The sequence below is a fragment of the Aulostomus chinensis genome, chromosome 18, assembly GCF_037954235.1.
Source record: "Aulostomus chinensis isolate RoL2024-O1b breed Wild chromosome 18, RoL_Achi_v1.0, whole genome shotgun sequence".
Lineage (NCBI taxonomy): Eukaryota > Metazoa > Chordata > Actinopteri > Syngnathiformes > Aulostomidae > Aulostomus > Aulostomus chinensis.
This window is the reverse complement of record NC_141337.1, coordinates 2545651-2564740: the sequence shown is the minus strand read 5'-3', so window position 1 is coordinate 2564740 and position 19090 is coordinate 2545651. Positions and strand designations below refer to the sequence as shown.

The window sequence follows — 19090 nt, the reverse complement described above, 5'->3', positions numbered from 1 at the left end:
GGAGAACGGTTCCCCCGGGTAGTGTTCCACTGTGAGTCACCTTTGTGAAGCATTTTTACAAAGATTTCTGAGTTCAAGAGCAATTTATTGGAAACAGCTTGGCACAAAATCAAAGCCGGGTTAAAATTCCTGACTTTTCATTGCGTATCTTCCTTCTCTTGTGTCGGGCTCGAGCGCTCAGAGCAACGTTTACAGCCAGCGTGCATTCCAGAGAGAAGAAGCTGGAGAGGTGACCTGCAGCCGGCAGCTCGCAGGGAAAGTTGGAGGCCGACTTCAAACGGCTCGGCCACACTTGAGCTTCCCTCTGTCTGCCAGCGTCTGCACTGAAATGTGCAGGAAAGTTTGTCCAACTTCCTCATCCAGTAGCGGTCAGGTGGAGCACATCCAGGGAATAAATGTAGTAGAAGCCGCTGCTTTTCTGGGCGATTGGACGTGTGTTGCGTGGTTTCGCGTGTTAGCAGGCTGCAGTCAACCAGTCAGCGCAGCGACAGTGAAGGGATCAGCGACCTCACAGGTTCATCTGGAGGGAATCAAGGCTGCAGATTTACAACTGGAGCCAAAACCGGCCGGAGGCGCTGAGACACGTCCAACCGCCCACAAACTCACGCACCAAATTACCAGGGAAACGTGATTTTTCATAACACGGGCTGTGTTCGCTACGAACGCCGAGCAAATTGTTTAATTACATCACAAACAGAGGCAAGCATGTTCCTGTCAGGCCGCGTTAACGACTGGACCAGCGCCCACATAGACCCAGACCCGCCAGACCAGTCAGACCCACACCCCAGACGTGATGGACCCACATAGACCCAGACCCGCCAGACCAGTCAGACCCACACCCCAGACGTGATGGACCCACATAGACCCAGACCCGCCAGACCAGTCAGACCCACACCCCAGACGTGATGGACCCACATAGACCCAGACCCGCCAGACCAGTCAGACCCACACCCCAGACGTGATGGACCCACATAGACCCAGACCCGCCAGACCAGTCAGACCCAGGTGCAATGTGGCATTCATCATGCTCCCGGTGCTCTTCCTGTTTCTGTCTTCCACGGTCGGTGCGCTGGGCTCATTCTCCTCCAGGTTCGCTCCTGCTGTCACTGTGGGGGTGCAGCGCCAGGTTGTAAAACATGTGACCCCCCCCCCAAGGAACAGATGGCCCTGATGTACGCTGGGAGCCACACGATGGCAGGTTGTGTGCGTGCGCGAGTTGTTCTGTGAGGGACCTGCACGTCAGCAGAAAATCTCAGCGTCTCCATCAGAATATTCACACTGAAGCAGAGCAGATGATGTCTGAAACACTGAGAACTCAGTTCACATCAGCTGAAGTACTTGATAGTAATTGAACTTTTCTCTCTCTTCTTTCCTGCACTTGTACTTTAAAGGTCCCGCGACTTGAGGAATACATTTGCTCGTTTAATCCAGTGTCCTTGCGTCAAAGGTTCATTGAGACGATAAACATACGGAAAACAAATGGGGGCGACGGAAGGATTTCACCTTTGGTCCTCTTCTTTTTATACTGGAACTTTTTCATTTTGTTTTCTCTTTGTGCCCCCACAACAGCAGAACCTCTGGTCGCAGGTTCTTTCTCATCTAAGCGTCTCACTTTTTGCCGGGTTGAGGGTGAAAAGGGATTTACTTTATTGTCTTTATTCGTAGCTCAGGTGACGGCCTGTCGGCAGATGGAGGCGTTTCTCACCTGCTGGCCCTCAGCTTCTTCGTGGGGATTCCTCTCTTAACCACTGTAATCTCACAAGGGGATGAGCTGCCTCTCTCAAGATGACGTAATAACGGAGCACTGACGGTGCCGCGCGACCTTAGACTGTCTGTCCAGGCTTTATTTCCCTCCAAGTCGACCCACGTGCGTCTTTGCAACTATTGTGATGGACAAATCGTGACTCAAATGTATTCAAAAAAGTTCGTGCAATTATATTTTCTCTGTTTGCTCAAATAGAAGCAACACAACATTTGCATAATTCCCCGCAGACACAGACATCACATTTACATTTCACTGCCTTACACCCATTTTGTCAGGATCAAAGGCGCTGAATGTCGTGTGAGGAAGGCCGAACATTGTTCCGGGAATGTGGGAGCATCCGGCGGCCGTGAAGGCTGCAGCATCTCTGCTTCTCAGGTACCCGGAAGAAGGCAAAGGCAATCTTGAGGGGGACAGGAGAGGGACACGCTGGAGAAATCGAAACTGCAGCAAATGAAAAGTGTGGAGTGCAAAGCTGAGGAGAGAATAAGTGGAATTAAAAAAAAATGAGCCGTTGACTGAGAGCAAACCGAGGATGAGTATCGACGGCGGCGCACAGAAAGGGGAGTAATACGATTATCTGGTGGGATGGTATTGAGCAACAATCAGCGATAACATGATCCTCTTCCTCTACCTTCCTCCAGGCATCCTTCACTTCCTGAACGGGATCTTCTTCAGCTCCGGATTCCCACAAACAACTCAATATTGTTGAATAATATTGAGTGAGTAGAGGTCACCGGGAGAGCTCATACCATCACCATCACCCCCCCCCCCATCACACACACACACACACACACACACACCACCTGCAGCACAGTGCGTCTGCTCCCCTGAGTGAGGCTTCGAAAGCGCATGCTGCACTGTAGTGGAGGTATGTGCTTCCACTAGGTGGTGCTAGAGAACACACATGCATGATGTGGCTGTACATCAGGTGAAGACAACACGGTGTCATTTTTCCGTTTGTGTCCACCAGACTTCTGACCACTAGGTGGCGCTGTGACTCAGGATGGGGCTCTCATCACAACCTGGGAGAACCCCTGGCCAGCAGTTTCCTGCTCTATGGCAAAATATCAACATCGGCCGACTCTTCGTGGTTCATCTCCCTTTTTCTTGTTTGTTTTCCGTTTTAGTTTTTTTTTGTACGTCGCCACTCCACCAAAGCGGTCATCCACGGCGCCGCCCCCCCCCCCCCCCCCAGTTATCAGATGCATCTCTTCCTCAAATGGAGGGGAAAAAAAAGGCGTTCATTGCCGAGTTCGTTTTTTAAGTTGTACTTGCTGCATCTCGATCACGGCGGCGCGGGAGGTTGACGGGTGCGTTCTGTGTGTAGTGTGCAGTTCGTGTCACTGCCGGTGATTAAAGGCCGCGACCCCGTGTGGGTCGGGTGGGTTCACTCACGCGGAGAACATGGCTGGCAACTAATGTGCTGGAAATCCTCCACACAGACATAATAAACACTTGCAGTGCAGCCGCATGCGAGTGTGTGTGTTTACATACGAGCCAGTGAGTCGTGTGTGTGCCCCCGAGATAAAATCTTTATTCGTTTGATGGGTTTTCTTTTCTGTTCCTGTATTTTCCATTATTTCATTTTCTGGTGAGCACTATCATGTATCTCTCTGTACACAACAGGCATCACAATAACCCTGTTAATCCCCCCCACCGTGCCGTCATCCCGCTGCAGAGCCGAGCTCCTTCATCCAACCGTACATTCTGTCTCTGAGGAAAATGCCAAAAGTATCATATAGCGGCAGATGATTAGCCGGAATAAATTTATAGCATGTTCAGAATGATGAGTCACTTCCAACCCACTGCCTCTGTTGACAAATTCACATCACAATTTAAAGAAATACGTCGCTCAAAGTGTCTTGAGCTCATCAAGACTTTTTCCCTCCTGCATCACTCCCTCGCGACTCCGCGTATACGTAGCTTGATGCTAATGGAGACCGACGGCTAACAACAGCAAAACTGTTCCAAAACAATAAAACGTGAGTTTGCAAACTTTCAGGTGCTTCGACTTGATTACCGTCTGCATCCAGCCGTCGCGCTTTGAGTTGAGATAAAATCAAACCAACTGCAACACTGCCGGTTCAGCTCATGGTGGCGCCAACACTGCTATCTTATTAGCTGCGGGCTAAATATGCATGGCTGGCTCTTTCTGCATCCTGTTGTCACAAAGCAGTGAGGCAGGAGGGGAAACATCTTCATGATCTCTACACTCCTATGAGTGAGGACGGGAAGAAGCCAGAAACGCGTTCGGGGGGAAGCATGGCGTGAATGCTTCGGACATATTGATAAAAGTTAAAATGCTGTGGAAAAGAAAAATCTCTGAGGGTAAAATGGACTCAAACCCCAGCCTGACTGAGTCTCATCTCATCCCTCTCTGGAGCAGTCTGGTTTCTTGGTTTTTTTTTCCCAAATGTTCCTCTTTTGAGGTCTGCAGTCGTCGGGTTAATGATTTAACGAGCGAGACCCTCTGAGAAACAGACACGTTCTCAAACTGGAACTGGTGTTCGGTTCACTAGTGCGCAGTTATTTCCCTTAATTGCTTCCTGAACTTTGCCCTTGAGGTTTCCCCCGACCCGGCATGTATTGATGGAGCCCAACGACCGATGTGGGTTGAAGGGTGTGTGTGTGTGCGTGTGTATGTGTGTGTGTGTGTGTGTGCGTGCGTGCGTCCATGCCAGGTGGCGGCAAAACTAAATTTACTTCATTTACCTCTGACACAAGTCTGGAATTAATACCACTCCTGAACCGTGGCCGGGAAATGGTTCCCACAGGCTGAACGTGGTGTTGTAACACGCCAAGGCCGCAAGCTCCCGCCGTTCACGTCCTGAGTTCGCTTGACTGATGAATGGAGTCGGAGCTGCGGACCCGAGCCGTGGTGGTGAGATCCTGACTTAGAATTCGCTGCTGCTGTGAGACTTTTTTTTTGGCGTCTCTGCGTTTTTGTCTTTATTAGTCTCAGTAGAGCAGAATGAGGCTCAAACTCTGAAACACGTAAACAGCCGGTTCCCCCCATCTGCCGAGTCGATTACTTTGTTTTTTTCACTGAGGTGCCTGGGATAACGTCCGCTGTTCAGACGTCTGCGATGCTTTGTTCAGTAAACACACACGCTTGTGACTTTTGGAACTTTGTCGGCGTCTGAAAAGCAGCGTTTGCTAACAAGAGGCCAGAGACGACCGCGGAGGTCGTCCAGGACATTAAGCATCGTCGGGCTGAAAACACTGAGCGCTTGAAAGACACGGTAGAGTTTCTGGGTGAAGCGTCACCCTGAGTTCCTTCTTCTCCTGTGTCGTCTCATCAGCGGCGCTGTTTCGCTGACAGCCTCCTGCACTCAACAAAATTCATTGGACTCACAGCAGAGGAACGGAGGCAGTCGACTCGGAGAGGCACGATAGCACGTTTAGGGTTTGTTGGCAATCATGGTGTGTTTATCTCCGTCAGTCTTCATCCTCATCCTTCCTCTGCTTGCGTTACTCCTCCCTGAACGACATCACGCCTCCAGTCTCCTCCCCCTGCTGTCTTATCATCTGTCTTCCTTGTCAACATGTCATTCCTCTACCTCATTCTCCCGCCGCTCATTTTCTTTCAGCCCATTTTCGATAAACCTGTGTCTTTTTGCCCCCCCCCCGACCATCCCATTCTCTCTGCACTTCTTCAGCCCGCCGGTTTCCCAAATCAAATCACGAGCGTTCAGCCCTACCCTCTCATTAGAGGAGTTCTTCAGCCTGGAGGAAGCGCAGGAGAAATGTATCTTCCCTCTCGGTAGCGGAGGAGACAATTCTGAGCCCACATCCATCTCCATTAGCAGGACAGCGTAGCAACTGGCCCGGCCCCCCACTCGCCTCCCTGTATCTCGTTTCACTGCCTGCTATTGTTCTCGGTGGGAAAGGAGGAGGAAGGGATGATTCAAAGGAATCAACCACCCTGCGCTTCCCCTCGTGCTCTGATAGGAGGCTGTCCCTCGGGGTGCGGGGGGGGGGGGGGGGTCTGGGCGGTGTAGACCAGTGGACCTCAGCAGGAGGAATGAACTTTCTACCCTTTCCAGCCCACAAGGAAGGCCAGCATCAGGACCTGGCCCTGAGCTCACAAGTGTTTCCAGGCTAAGATGCAGGCTATTTGGGATTATCAGGCCTGATCTTGGCCGTGAGATCCAAGAAATGTATTTGGGTCAAAGCTGTGATCAACAACAGGGAGGTTTTCGTGATGCCAGAGTGGGCGTGGCCACGGAGGCCCCTCAAGGAAGCAGTTTCCCTCTTTTGGTTCCTCATGGGTCAACGGCAGCTTCCTACAAGAGCTAAAACAAACTACAGGTACGGCAACATGGGTGGGTTCTTGTGTGACGTGTGCCAGCCTCAGTGACCTTGACCTTTCACCTTTGACCACTGAAACCCTGTTGTCCCAGTGGATGTTGCTACTATTTTAGAAACAAGTCCCTCGAGTGTATACCCTCCTGTCCTCCACGCCTAATGAGAGACCTGAGACTCAAACTAGTTAGCTGAGCACAATGAATGGTAGCGGATGGGCAGGTTAGCATACTTTGTCCGCTCAGTCTCCAAAACCGACAGTTGATCCTGCAAGTATACTAAACTTCAGGCTTCTTCTGGTTTCACCCTGATGACCTTTGCTGACCTCCATGACCTCCTTGTTAGCAAACCCACGTCTTCAGGACTCACAAACCCTTTCAAGGGAACCGAGAGCTCAACAATACTAACTTTCTTTTTCCAGGTTTTACACTTTTTGAGTGAAATATCGCTTTAAATGTCAGGTGCGCAGGTTGTGTTCAGATCAACTGACATGTTTGGTTATTGAGGACAAACATTTTGACATTTTCACCAAAATCTGGAACCAACGGCTGCAGAGTCGCATGCAGCAGCTTTAATAAAAGGGAGCAGGAGAACAGAGATGAACTTTTCAATGAAGCCGATATGATTTGATCCAGATATCACACCTGCATGGCGTTACCATCCATCCATCCATTCTCTATACTGCTCATCTGTTAAGGGTCGTGGGGGTGGAGCCTCTCCCAGCTGACATTGGGTGAGAGGCGGGTTCACCCTGGACAGGTCACCAGTCCATCACAGGGCGATCAGGAGCAATGAGGGGTTCAGTATCTTGCTCAAGGACACTTGGACATGGTCACCGGGGGAAGAGGGGATTGAACCAGCGACCCTTCAGGTGCTAGACAGCCACTCTACCTCTGAGCCAAGCTGCCCGGCATGCCTGTATATTTTTATTCAAAAGGTTTCTACAATCAGCATTGACAGCAGAGGTCCTTTACTCTGCTGGAGCTCGATTAGCCTCAGTATTCTGTGGTTGTAGCGTCTCTGTGTGACTCACTCACTCAAACGCTCTTGATAAATTCTACAAAGGAGGCTCTGAATGGGAGTCCCGCACACTCGCCACAGAGAAAGTGGACCGATTGACTTCCTGTTTTTAATCTCTCAGATTCCTGGAGGTGAGGGTTTTGTTGGTGGTGGTGGGGGGTGGGGGTGCACATAGGTCTTTCACTCTTTCTCAGGAATGTTCTTACAAGAGTGCCACTTCCCTGATGCCTCACAAAATCTCACTGGGGCTCTTGTCTTTTCTGTCCACCTCAACATGCATTTTCGGAAAAAAAAATCCTGCTAAATGTAATTGGACACTGTGCTCTACTTGTAGGAGACGCTTGTGACACTGCCTGGATACAAACATGTCCTCTGACAAGACATTTGTCTCTGGTTATGTTGTGAATGTGTGTGACGCTGTTCTGCTGGGCTGAATTAACTTCAAGTGTGGTTCTAATATCTTCGCTACTCTGCATATGCAAAGAAGACAGAGGAAAAATAAGGAAAACCTTTCAGCAACACAAAGCTGGCTGGAAACCCGCCTGACAACAGGTTCAAACAAATAACAAAGGCAGACAATCAATCTGGAGATATTTACACGTTCAAGTGCAAAGGTCAGGAGTCCACCTCCTTTGGGGAGTGTAGTTAAAGTTGTTCAGTGTGAAGAAAAGAAGTAAATGTGTTGTGTTCACTGCAGGGCCGTCCACATGCTGCATAGCACGATCATGAAACTCACATTAAGTCATTTATTTCCAGACTTTATACTAAATAACCTGACAGATGGAGCAGCAGACGTCATTGAGAGCAGCCTATACAAGAGCTCCCCCTTGTGGACATGTATCATCACTAACCGATGCCCGGAGAACAAGAGGCGATATTTTATAAGCTCTTGACATCAAAAGCATGTTGCATTCAAACAGCAGCAACTGCATCAACGTGTACTGTTAGCATCTTGTTTTCCTTTGTCTCTGAGCTCCTGTATGGCTTTCAAGCTGCTCTCCAAAGTCCTCCTCAGCTCCTCCAGATCCACCCTCATCTCCTCAAGGAGGTCCAGTTTAGACAGTTTTCTGTCGATGGATAAGAGAACCTCCTCTCCAGCCTCCCTGGCCAGGACGTGCTGTTCTGCGGAAGGACAGTTGGGTTCAGCTGGCTCAAATGACCACGCCGCTTGTTCCAACGCCGTCTCAAAGTACACGTCAATGAAGGCTTCCAGTTCCTCCAGGCTGTCGTCGCCCCACTGCTCCATCGCGGCCTGCAGGCCTCCAGACCCGGTCGGCCTCCCAAGGGTTTGTGCCGTCTGAGTGGGACGGGAGAGGGAATGCACATCGCTGGCATGTGGTGCTTGAGGTAGAACCGTCGTTGGATGTCGGTACGAGAACCAGCCAGCGGGCGAGAGGCTGAGAGGATCATGGATCCGGTGCCAGACGGGCAGATTTACGGCCAACCTCGGCGGTCTCGTTGCAGTGCACCTCAGACCCTCTGTACCAGAGAGAAGAGACACTAGGCAGGACATGAGGCGACCTCTGTGGAGAGCAGGCCGCCCTCGCCCTGCTGGCAGAGCCACGACTTGAGCATCATCCCTAGTAACCTCGGAGGAGGTCAGTGGTGGTCGAGCAGAGGGAGCGACGCTCACTGTGAAGCAAACAACACGGATGTCATTACACGTGAGCCATAAACCTTCCAAACAAGGACGGCCCCCACCTCCGCTAACATACCCCCCCACCACCACCGAGCTGCACCCTGATTGTTGTGTTTGCTACTTGCTGTGAACTTCGCATGTTTCGGTTGCTTATTCTCAGTAACTGAGATCCTGCTGCAGCATCGCTGCTCGTAAACATGGAGTTGTTCTCCACGCCTACTTCCTGTTTACATTCGTGCTCTTGGTCAGCGTAAGTTTCTGCGTATTTGCAGGAAGTACAAGAGATTTCCTAGCACTTCAGGAGGAAACTCCTGGATGAGCTCCCCAAGGAGCAGGCAGGTTTCAGTCAGTAATCAACTACTTTTAGCAGATATTGTGAGTCACTGAGGTTAAAATGTTCTTTAAACGTGAAGAATTTTGACCTGATTAGGAAGCAGAGAGCCAGTGGTTCCTGCAGAGCTCTTACTTACTGACGCAGCAGAACATTTATGTTCTCCTGCTCTGTTTGCAGACGTTCTGTTGCTCTTCAACTCTATTACTTGATATTTAACCCTGGGATCTTGGTTCCGTCCTGCGTTTCAACAACATGGCCACTAACAGGTTTCAGTTTTGGCAGCAACGGAGTTACTCACAGTCACAGGGGCGCTGATGTCTGCAGCTGCTCAGCGTCCTGGAATCCTTTGTGCGCAGCGTCACCGTGTCCACACGCCGCTCAGGTTCTGAAGAGGAACTCGTGTCCTCGACTCCCTGGAGCCGTTCTCCCACCAGCATCTCCTCTATCAGCTCCATCAGCTGGCTAACCTGGGTCCCGTCCCCCCGGTGTTTGTTGTCCAGGACGTGGTATCGGTTCCCACACCTGTTAACCAGCCTCTGCAGCGCCCCCCCCTCGCTCTCAATCCTCTGCTCCACGCCGGTGTCACCCAGCCAGTCTCCGTAGCTGAAGAGGACCAAAGATCTGGTCCAGGCCAGACCTCCTGCTGTCTCCAGCTGCCTCTCCAGGGCTTCCAGGTTTGAGATGTTGAATGAGGAGCTGATGTTGACAACCAGGAGAAGGGCGGTGGAGGACGGAGGCGTCAGGAGCTCCGAGGTCACATGGAAGCAGCTCGGCGTGTCCACGACTGTCACGTATTTGTTGTTTATTCTGGTTTGTTCTTGGGCGCAGGAGGCGGCTCGGCTGTGGAAGCCTTCCCTGCTCAGGATGCTGTTCCCGCAGCTGCTCTTGCCTGTTTTACTGCCACCAATAAGAACCAGTCTCAGTTCTGGGAGAGAACCGAGCTTCTCTGAAAGACATTCAGTTCAACATGGACAAGCAGAACCTTCAGTCAGAGTCCAAAGTTTGAAACAGAATCAATGACAACATATGAAACCTGTGAGTAGTGAAACTTGCTCCAATCCTTCTGTTTCCCCAATCAATCATTGATTTATATTTTTATATTTGTTAACAAAAACCTGAACCATCTGATTCTTATGATCTGCATCCTCATCCGTCCCGGTCTCCAACCGTCCACGAGGACGAATGGATGACCTGGAAAGATTCTGGTGTCAAAGGTCAAGCGGATGGAGGCATAAAAGCTCTTTGGTTTTGTTAAACTCCCTTCAAAGTCCCATCAGCAGCAGTCCTGCTCATCAGCTCTGGTGGCAATGTAACGCCAAATGTAACGGCTAATCAGTATTCGTGACCAGCCCCTCCCCTCAAGGTTCTCAGGACTCACCCAGCTGTGACCTCGCCACCAGTCTCTGCCTCGTCTTCTTCAGCAGCCTCTCCTCGGCTCTGCCTTCCTCCCTCCTCTTCATCCCCTCCAAATCCTCCTGCTGATTCTGTTCCATCCCACAGTGCCAGGCGCCGTCCAAGCCGGCCACCATTTCTTCAATCTTCCCTATCAGCTCCCTCACCTGGAACCCGTCCCCTTTGGTTTTGTTGTTCAGAACATGGTACCTGTTGCAGCATCTGTCCACGATGCGGTGCAGAGGTTCCCCTTCAGCCTCCACGTAGAGCTCGGTGGTGGTGTCTGCCAGCCAGTCCCCGAAACTGAACACCACGATGACGCGACTCCAGATGCGGTCGCCGATCAGCTGGACGTGTTCCTCCACCGCCCTGCTGTTTGTCTCCGTGAAGGCTCGGTCCACGCGGATCACTAGCAGGACCACATGAGGACCCGGGGGACACAGAGACAAGCTGAGCCGGATCTCCCTGCGGTCAAAGACGGGGGTCTCCTCACTGAAGTAGTTCCTCCACCAGCCCGGCGTGTCCACCACCGTCAGCTGCCTCCCGAACACAACCCCTTCTGCAGCCTGGCAGCGAGACGTTCGACCTGGCGGCTGCTGGCGGTTCTCTCTGCCCAGGATGGTGTTCAGGACCGAGGTCTTCCCAGAACCCCTGGAGCCCACCAGCACCATCCTGATGTTGGTGACCGGACGCAACTTCCCTGGAGCGCGAAGAGCAGACGTTCATTTAGCGGCTAGAAAAATCTCAGTAATCTGGTTATTTGTTATTTAGATTTGTTTGATTTATTTATTGAACATTTAGTATTTTTAATTCAAGTTTTTTTTACATCAAAAATAGTTTTTTTTAATCTATATTGTATAATTAGGACCTGAGCCTGAAGGTACTTCAGTCGAAGACCCTGTTATGTTTGTTAATACTTATTATTTTAATTCCTATTATCAACATTTTGTGAGGCACTGATTTACAGGTTAAACACATCTAGCGCTTCCATCTCAATGCATATTTTGGTCCTTTAATATTAACGGCCTTTCACAATTGTTTATTTTATTTTTTATTTACTTTTAGAATTTCTTTTTCTAAATTTACATCACGTGTTTATTATTCACTTTATTTTGTATTTATGTGTTTATATCCTTTAAGATGGGCTCTCGTCTGTTTTTGCACAGTGAGACGCTTTGGAAAGATCAGCCAGCATTAACTACTGAACAAACGGGCTGGGGTCAAAGGTCAGTAGGGATCGCTAGTCCTCAGTAGTGTGTGTGGCGTGTGTTGAGTGTGTGTGTGTGTTGAGTGTGTTGAGTGTGTGTGCAACGTGTTGTGTGTGTGTTGTGTGTATGGCGTGTTGTGTCTGTATATTGTTTGTGTGTGTGTGTGTGTGTGTGTGTGTGTGTGTGTGTGTGTGTGTGTGTGTGTGTGTGTTGTGTACCCCGTGCAGCTGATCTGTGCTCCTTCATCCTGGTGAACCTCCTCTGAGCTCTCTCCTCCGCTCCTCGCTTCTCCTCTGCAATCGCCTGAACCCTGTTTTCCTCCATTTCAAACACCCGGTTTCCATTTTGAGTGACAAGTCTCTGGATCGTCGCCAGCAGCGGCGTGACGTCACTGTCATCACTCAGGTTAACGCTGTGATATCTCTGACTGCACTTCTCCAGGAGCCAGCCGAGGGCCTCTCCCCCCGCCTCCGCCAGCTCCTCCGCCTCCCTTCGCTCCGACCTGGCAGCTGAGGTAAAAACAAGGATGCAGCGACTCCACGCCGCCTCACCCAGCAGCGCCACGTGTTCCTCCGCCACCCTGCGACGCCTCTCTGAGAAGGCGGAGCTCGCCTTGACCGTGATCAGAAACACATCCGGGCCCGGGGAGCACAGAGGGACGCTGCTGAGGATCTCCCCCTTCACCAGCGCCGGCGTGTCCCGAGCGCTGGCGTCGCACCACCAGCCGGGGGTGTCCACCACCGTGAGCCAGCGCCCGCCCACCAAACCCAACCTCCGGGAGCAGGAGGTCCGTTCCTTGGTGACGAACTCCTCCTTCCCCAGGATCAGGTTACCCAGGCAACTCTTTCCAGAGTTCCTGCCTCCCAGAAGAACGATCTTCAGCTGTGAGGACCTCCAGCCGTCCACTAGGACCAGAGAGAGACGGCTTCTGACTCAAACTCTGCATCGCTAAACCACACCGCTGCCCCAATTCATGAGTTCCCTCCCATTTTGAGAGGAAAACACCAAAATCAAGTCAGGACAACCACCCGTCTCAACATGAGAAGTTTAGAAAACTCAAAATGTCAAGAAAAATTACCCAACTAGACTTTTTTTGTATTTTTAAATGCAATTTCTTAACTTTGAAGAAAGTTAAGAGTTGGGCCAAATCGCTCGCTTCCACTCATTCACCCAAACATTTACCAGTTGGCCAAACTTAAAGTTCTTAAAACTCAAGCGTTCCTGGTGGCCACCACGGCCTTCAGCCTCTCACCTACAGCAGGTTTGTCGCTGCACCCGCCCGCGCGCACAGAAACACAGCTGCTGCTGTGAAACGACTCCACTGATGTTGGGAAAATAGTTTTAAAGTCAAACTTACCTGCCGGCAGCGCGCTGGTGGCCATCTCACATTCTGTGCCATCAAACGCGTGAGCAGGACGTGGATCTCTGGACACGTCTGCGTTCCCTGAGGAACACGTGAAGGAGCGCCGAAGGAGCAGGAACAGGCATTTGTGTTTTATGTGTTTATGAGTCTGAAGGTCGCCGTGATGAGTCGTCACGCACTCCTGCAGCAGGAGAGCACCTGTGAGGTCAACAGTCCACCTGCACAGACACTCAAATGAAGCCAAGTCAGTTTTGTTTTTACGGCACCAAACCCCAACCAAAGTTCTGTCCTGACTCTGTCCAAGGAGAGCAGGTCCAGCACCTCCCTCCTTCAATGAACCTCCACCCAACAATTCTCCATCAGCAGCACATCCTGCAACAGCAGCCAGGAGAACCTTCCTTTACCAGCAGGAAGGTGGAGCAGATCCAGGATCAGTGGGGACGGAGAGAGCGCAGGAGAGCAGGACAGAGACAGAGAATGGAGGAAGACAGAGAGACAGAAGGAAAGAGGGACAGAGATAAAGAGAGAGAGAAAGGAAGAGAGACTGATGGACAGAGACAAAGACAGAGAATGGAGGAGGACAGAGAGACAGAAGGAAAGAGAGGGACAGAGATAAAGAGGGAGAGAAAGGAGGAGAGACTGATGGACAGACGGGGACGTGAGCAGCTGGAGCCTCTTCAGGTCTGCAGCCCCCTCCAGCAGCACCTGGGATATCAGCAGTCTGGGACGGTCCAAGCCCAGGACCCTGGATATGGAGTTCATGTTTTCACTGGTGTTGGTCTGATGGAGCGAACACCCCAGCGGTACTGCGCTGTCTTCACCAGATGTACAGTGACATCATGTATAGTAGGCGTGGTCTCTGGTGCCACCTGGTGGACACGGGAAGTGATATTTGCTCCACAGTGCAGCGTTCGTCTGTTCCTTCATGCAAAACCCAAATATGAGGCTTCACTTCCAGGACAGACACACACGCCGACCCCGTGTTGAGTCAGGGCGCGAGCATGAAAGGAGTCAGAGGCCGAGAGTTCGCCGCCACTTTTGTGTTGCATCATTTAGCATCAGGACTGGACAACAACACACAACAAAGACAATCTTGCTGTGTCATGACACTCACCTTCCTGCTTACGCATCCGAGGGACATTTTCAGGTTCAATATTCTATATCATATTGTATGGTATCGTATCATACTATATCATATCATATACCATATTATGTATCTTATAATATCTTATATTATAAAAAAGGTTTGTTTAGCTTATTGCCCATAAAAACCTGCAGAAATGCTCTTCAAAGAGCTACACTTCCTCCTCTGAGTACATTTGAGAGCCACTCGGGAAAAGAGTTTGACTCAGTACTTTTACTTTTACCTGGCACAGTCTTGACCTGACACAAGTATGTATACTTCTACTTGACTGAAGAGTGTTTGTACTTGTTCAGACCTCCCCCCCACCTGACCCACATCCGTTTTCTCATTTCAGTCTCAGCCCACAGAAAGGCAGAGTTGTAAAACACTGTTAAAGTTTTCTACTTGTCATGTGTCTGTTTTGTAATGGTCACACACACACACACACACACACACACACACACACACACACACACACACACACACACACACTCTCTCTCTCTCTCTCTCTCTCTCTCACGTGGTGAAAACAATACCCGCAAACATCAGGCAAAGCCAAACCCTCCATGATTGAATTATCTCTTGTTAAGGCTTTTTAGCCACAGCTCTAAAACACCGTGGTTCCCCTGCCAGCTGTCAGTGACAACTCAGATGCATCAATCATTTTTATTCAGTTCTCCATGTCATTTACACACCTTTGCTGGATAATGTCTTTTGCCCTGAAAATGCTTTATTGAGATATTTTTTATTTGTATGTATTTTTCTCACAAAAATCCCACAACCGGAAGTAAATCGCGAAATTTACACTTTAATTATTGTCACGAACTTAAAATGGTGGCGAGACTGAACTGAGAATCAATTATCACCGTACACGACGGAACAGAAGAAGTCAGAAGTGGTACAGACCCGGATAATAGGGAGAGGGCTTGACGATGCGCTTCTCCCGAGAAGGACAAAAATGTGCTTCCGGTGCCTTTCAAAATAAGAGCATACGAATTAATGCAAACTGGTCGGTAGTAATTCAGTAAGTTTAAAATCTTAATATCATGTGCTTAAGATAATTTTTTTCTATTTTCAATGTTAAATAATTGTTTTAAATTCAAATTTGAATTTTTGAAGGCACAGTGGTGATGTAACTTTAAAATTTTTTGACTTCATTTCTTTACTTATGAAGTTTCAACCCTGGGACTTTCAGTTTAGTAAATCGTTTGTTTTTAATAAGTCGTCTTGTTAAAGTAATAATGTACTGTCCGCCTCAAACAAAGTGACACTATTTGGAAAGTTAGCAAGCTAACACTTAGCTAAATATGCTTAAAAAAATGAACGGACAGCTCAACAACGAAATAACCCCGGTGCTTAAAAGTGACAAAGTTTGGTTTGTGTTGCAAGTGAACGCGAGAAGTGTTTGGTTCCGGTCGGCCTGTTTGAAGCTGTCTTGACGGACTGGTACTTAAACACCGCCCCGCTACCCTGCTTACACATGTTGCTAGCTAGCAGGCGACTGGTCCGCAAGGCGTCGGTGACATCGCTGGATAAATAACAAAACAACAACCATGGGGATAATAATTAAAGTAGAATACTGGTGCGTCAGTTATATTTTATTGTTTTAAATATTATACACATGCTTAGCTGTGTTTGTGTTTGCTGTAACTCCTTGTTAGATAATCATGCAGCTGCCGTTAGCCGGCAGCTAAGCCTGAGCAGGAAGTAGCTAACACGGAGTGTCTTGCTTTTTAATATTTAATATACACGTATATTCTACTTCCAGCGGGGCATGAGGGTACGAACCCCGCTATCAGGAGCTCGCCCGGGTTGTCAAGGGCGAGTTTCCCGAGGCGGAGGTTTCAGGCTTCGTGGGAAGAAGAAGTAAGTAGTAACTCAGGTGACGACACTTGATTTCCTCCTCCCCTGATCGTTGTTGTTCCTCTGCTGTTTGTGAAATCGAAAGTAACGCTTGACTCCACCTCCTCCTCCTCTGCAGGCAGCTTTGAGGTAAACATCAACGGCGTGCTGGTCTTCTCCAAGTTTGAGACCGGAGGCTTCCCGCATGAGGAAGATGTGAGTAACGCTGGCGGATCTGGATGTGAATTCGGTTTGTTTAGTCACATGTAAACGCATGTTTCAGAGAATATGTGGTCATGGAAACGGAGACATGTACTTGGGACTTTCTTGTGTGGTGACGCACACGCATGACGCTCATCAACTGTCCTGCTGAAATGTGAATAATTAGTGTTCATTTCTTCCGCTGCAGATCATGGATGCCGTCCAGGCTGCTCACGACGGGAAACCGCTGCAGAAGATCACCAGGTGTCGCGCGCCGTGTGTCATCATGTAGTCATGACGCGCCGCTGCTGCCAGAGACGCTACCTGACCAACAGCCCCCGCCTCTGATGCAGACAGCGACTGCCTGACCCACCTTCCAGCTCCCCTCTCTGCTCTCAGCGTGGAGCTCCAGGCTGTGTATGACCACTGTAGCTAAAAATGTAAAAGGTTACGGTATGATGACCTCATTCCTGGGATTCCCACCTCTAAGAGCAGAGACTGGGAGAGGAACGCACCCGCAGGGTTGAAGCAAGGAAATCCCCCTCCAGCTTGATTTGATTCTCTCCACACCATCGGCATGATCATCTTCTCTTTCTCTCCCTCCCTCCAAGTCTGACGCTCTCACCTTACATGCGTTTCCTAAGTTTCAGTGAATCCAAGGTCAGTAAAGTAGTTCAGAACACAAAGGGATTCCTGGCTGCCTACCGTTCTCTAACTTAATGCTCAGGTTAACGGTTTAAAGGATGGCGGCGCGGTTCTCTGGATCAAACTGGAATGTTCTAGAGCGTTCCCATTGTGCGCAGCTTTACTTTGGGTGCTGCCAGCTCAAGACGCGTCTGAATCCGTTCGTCCTAGTTTCCATCATGGCCGCCTCACTGAACTGGTGCGGCACGACAGCGACGTCATCAGCAGCACTTTAAGCCTTTTCCTGTCTTTCTTTCTTTTCTCTCTCTCTCTCTCTCTCTCTCTGCCGGATCCACATCCTCATGGTTTACTCGATGTTAACAACTTTTCTGTTTGAATAAAAGTTCTTGCTTGTTAAAGTGCTGTTGTGAGTCAGTGATTCCCATCGACCAGAAGGGCAGCGCGGCCTCCTCAAGTCCCAGGCAGGTTCTGTGCTTGTCAGGTTCTGGGTGTTGTGGGGCAGCGGGGACGTCCCGCCCACACGTCACCTTCTGAACGCTCCAAACGCCCGCGTTCCATACAGAGAACCACAAAAGTCTCTATATTCACTCTGTCGGCAAAAACATGCTCTCGTCTTCACAAGCAGGCTGTCGAGAGGTTGCAGAACACCTTGTTCATGTTCAGGTGAGCTAAAAGGACCCGCGCTCCTCCGGGTGCCGTACATTTAAAACAGTAAAAACAACGATAAATAGAACGTTCCCATGAGCTCTCCTGTTGGAAGTTCCTCACACTTTAAAGTTGTGATCACATTCTGGGAATGTGATGCAAAGAAGAAGAGGTTGTTTCCTGAAAGGTTCCTGTAACGTCACACTCGAGTTCTGGGAACGTAGAGGGGAACAACCCCTCGCATTCTGAATGTTCACCAAATGTCTGTAAAACAACTTCCCTCCTCTTGGAGGTACTTGGTCATGTAATGTAAGGGAACGTTCCGCAGTAACTGTTCTGCAGGTGCTCCTGTTATCCCACCTCATGGCCTCCCTTGTGGGAACGTTCCCACAAGGTACTGGGAATTTGTGATTTCTTGTTGGAAATAATTTGCTCTTCCTTAAACTCCATAAGGGAATGCTTTTATATGACCTGTAGAGAACCACATGGGAACGTTTTCTCGACATCCGGGACCATCATATAACCCAAATGTAACACTTTAGAGAAGAACCTCGAACAAGAGAACATTCACAACTGAAAAGGGTGTTTTAAGAACATCCCTGTGTTAGGGAGAGGTTCAGGACGTTGAGAACCTCAAGAGAACGTGACACGAGTTCCCAGGATTTGCTCTCTCATGTAGAAACCTAAGACATTCAACAGCCCCTCCTTGCTGTGACAGCAGGGGGCGCCAGACTCAACGGACGGACGTCGTCAGCCTGCTGCTGTCTGATCTTTGAATGAAGCAAACAGGACGACTTCAAATGTCCAAAATAGCGTGCCTACATCATCGATGATGTCACCAAAGGGGCTGGTTATAGATACAATGTGAACAGTACGGGTCACATGACCAGCATCATCAACTGAACTTGCCCTGCTGTTTAAATCGACTTCCTCCGTGTGGCTGGCGCGCGCTGTTGTGGGCCGGCGCAGCTGAGGGTGCTGGTCTGGGACTAGGTGGGTCTGCAGTCTGGGCTCTGGTTCTCAGTGATAACCCTCGTCAGCCCGCTTGTTCTAGCGCTGATACACTCCCCCGCCCCCACCCCCCCAACCCCCCCACCTCCATCCACACGTTGGTTCAGCTCCCACATAAAATCCTCAGTGGGGAGGTTCTACCACAGGTTCTCAGTAGGAATGTACAATTTTCAGCTGATTTTTTTTTCCTCTTTAAATTTCCTGAGGGGAACATTTTTATGTGACCCACGGAGAACCGTATGAGAACCTTTTCTCGGCATCCCAAAAGTCTTTCTTTGTAATTTTGGATTGTGACCATAAAAAAGAAGATAATCCTCGAGTGATTGGACAAGAACCAGAACTGCAGAACTTTCCCAACCAAGAGCGCGCAGACACACACACACACACACACACACGCACGCACACACACACACGCACACACACGCACACGCAGACTTGAGGTGTTTTGATATTTTTACTTCGATGCGCTGAGCCAAACATGAAAAATGTACAAAATGATTGCGGGATCATGTCCTTCAACTTTCTTCTTTTTTTTAAAGTCAGGATATCACATGACCCACTGACGGAGCCGATACGTCCCAGCAGGTGTTACTGGTC

General features: G+C 49.7%; 2 protein-coding genes across 2 annotated transcripts; one reads left to right on the top strand and one right to left on the bottom strand.

Annotated features, from left to right (window-relative positions):
• Positions 1–8021: 8021 nt before the first annotated feature.
• LOC147244658 (uncharacterized) lies at positions 8022–14156 on the bottom strand. The gene is made up of 7 exons (XM_086185157.1): positions 14141–14156; positions 13021–13107; positions 12920–12932; positions 11882–12591; positions 10442–11155; positions 9362–10009; positions 8022–8722 (listed from the first exon to the last, which is right to left on the bottom strand). The coding sequence occupies exons 1-7, from the start codon at positions 14154–14156 to the stop codon at positions 8022–8024; spliced, it is 2889 nt and encodes a 962-aa protein (XP_086041283.1).
• Positions 14157–15583: 1427 nt separating this feature from the next.
• Positions 15584–17235, top strand: LOC147244657 (migration and invasion enhancer 1-like). The gene is made up of 4 exons (XM_086184714.1): positions 15584–15731; positions 15918–16015; positions 16131–16207; positions 16401–17235. Exons 1-4 carry the CDS (start codon positions 15703–15705, stop codon positions 16482–16484), a joined length of 288 nt encoding a protein of 95 aa, XP_086040840.1. The 5' UTR covers positions 15584–15702; the 3' UTR covers positions 16485–17235.
• The last annotated feature ends 1855 nt before the right edge of the window (positions 17236–19090 follow it).

Bases quoted from the DNA above. Each gene is read 5' to 3' on its own strand.
- LOC147244658 (XM_086185157.1), bottom strand. The intron at 11,156-11,881 runs GTACACAACACA...TTCGCGCTCCAG, and splicing joins GCACAGATCAGCTGCACGGG to GGAAGTTGCGTCCGGTCACC. The intron at 10,010-10,441 runs GTGAGTCCTGAG...AATGTCTTTCAG, and splicing joins GGTGGCGAGGTCACAGCTGG to AGAAGCTCGGTTCTCTCCCA.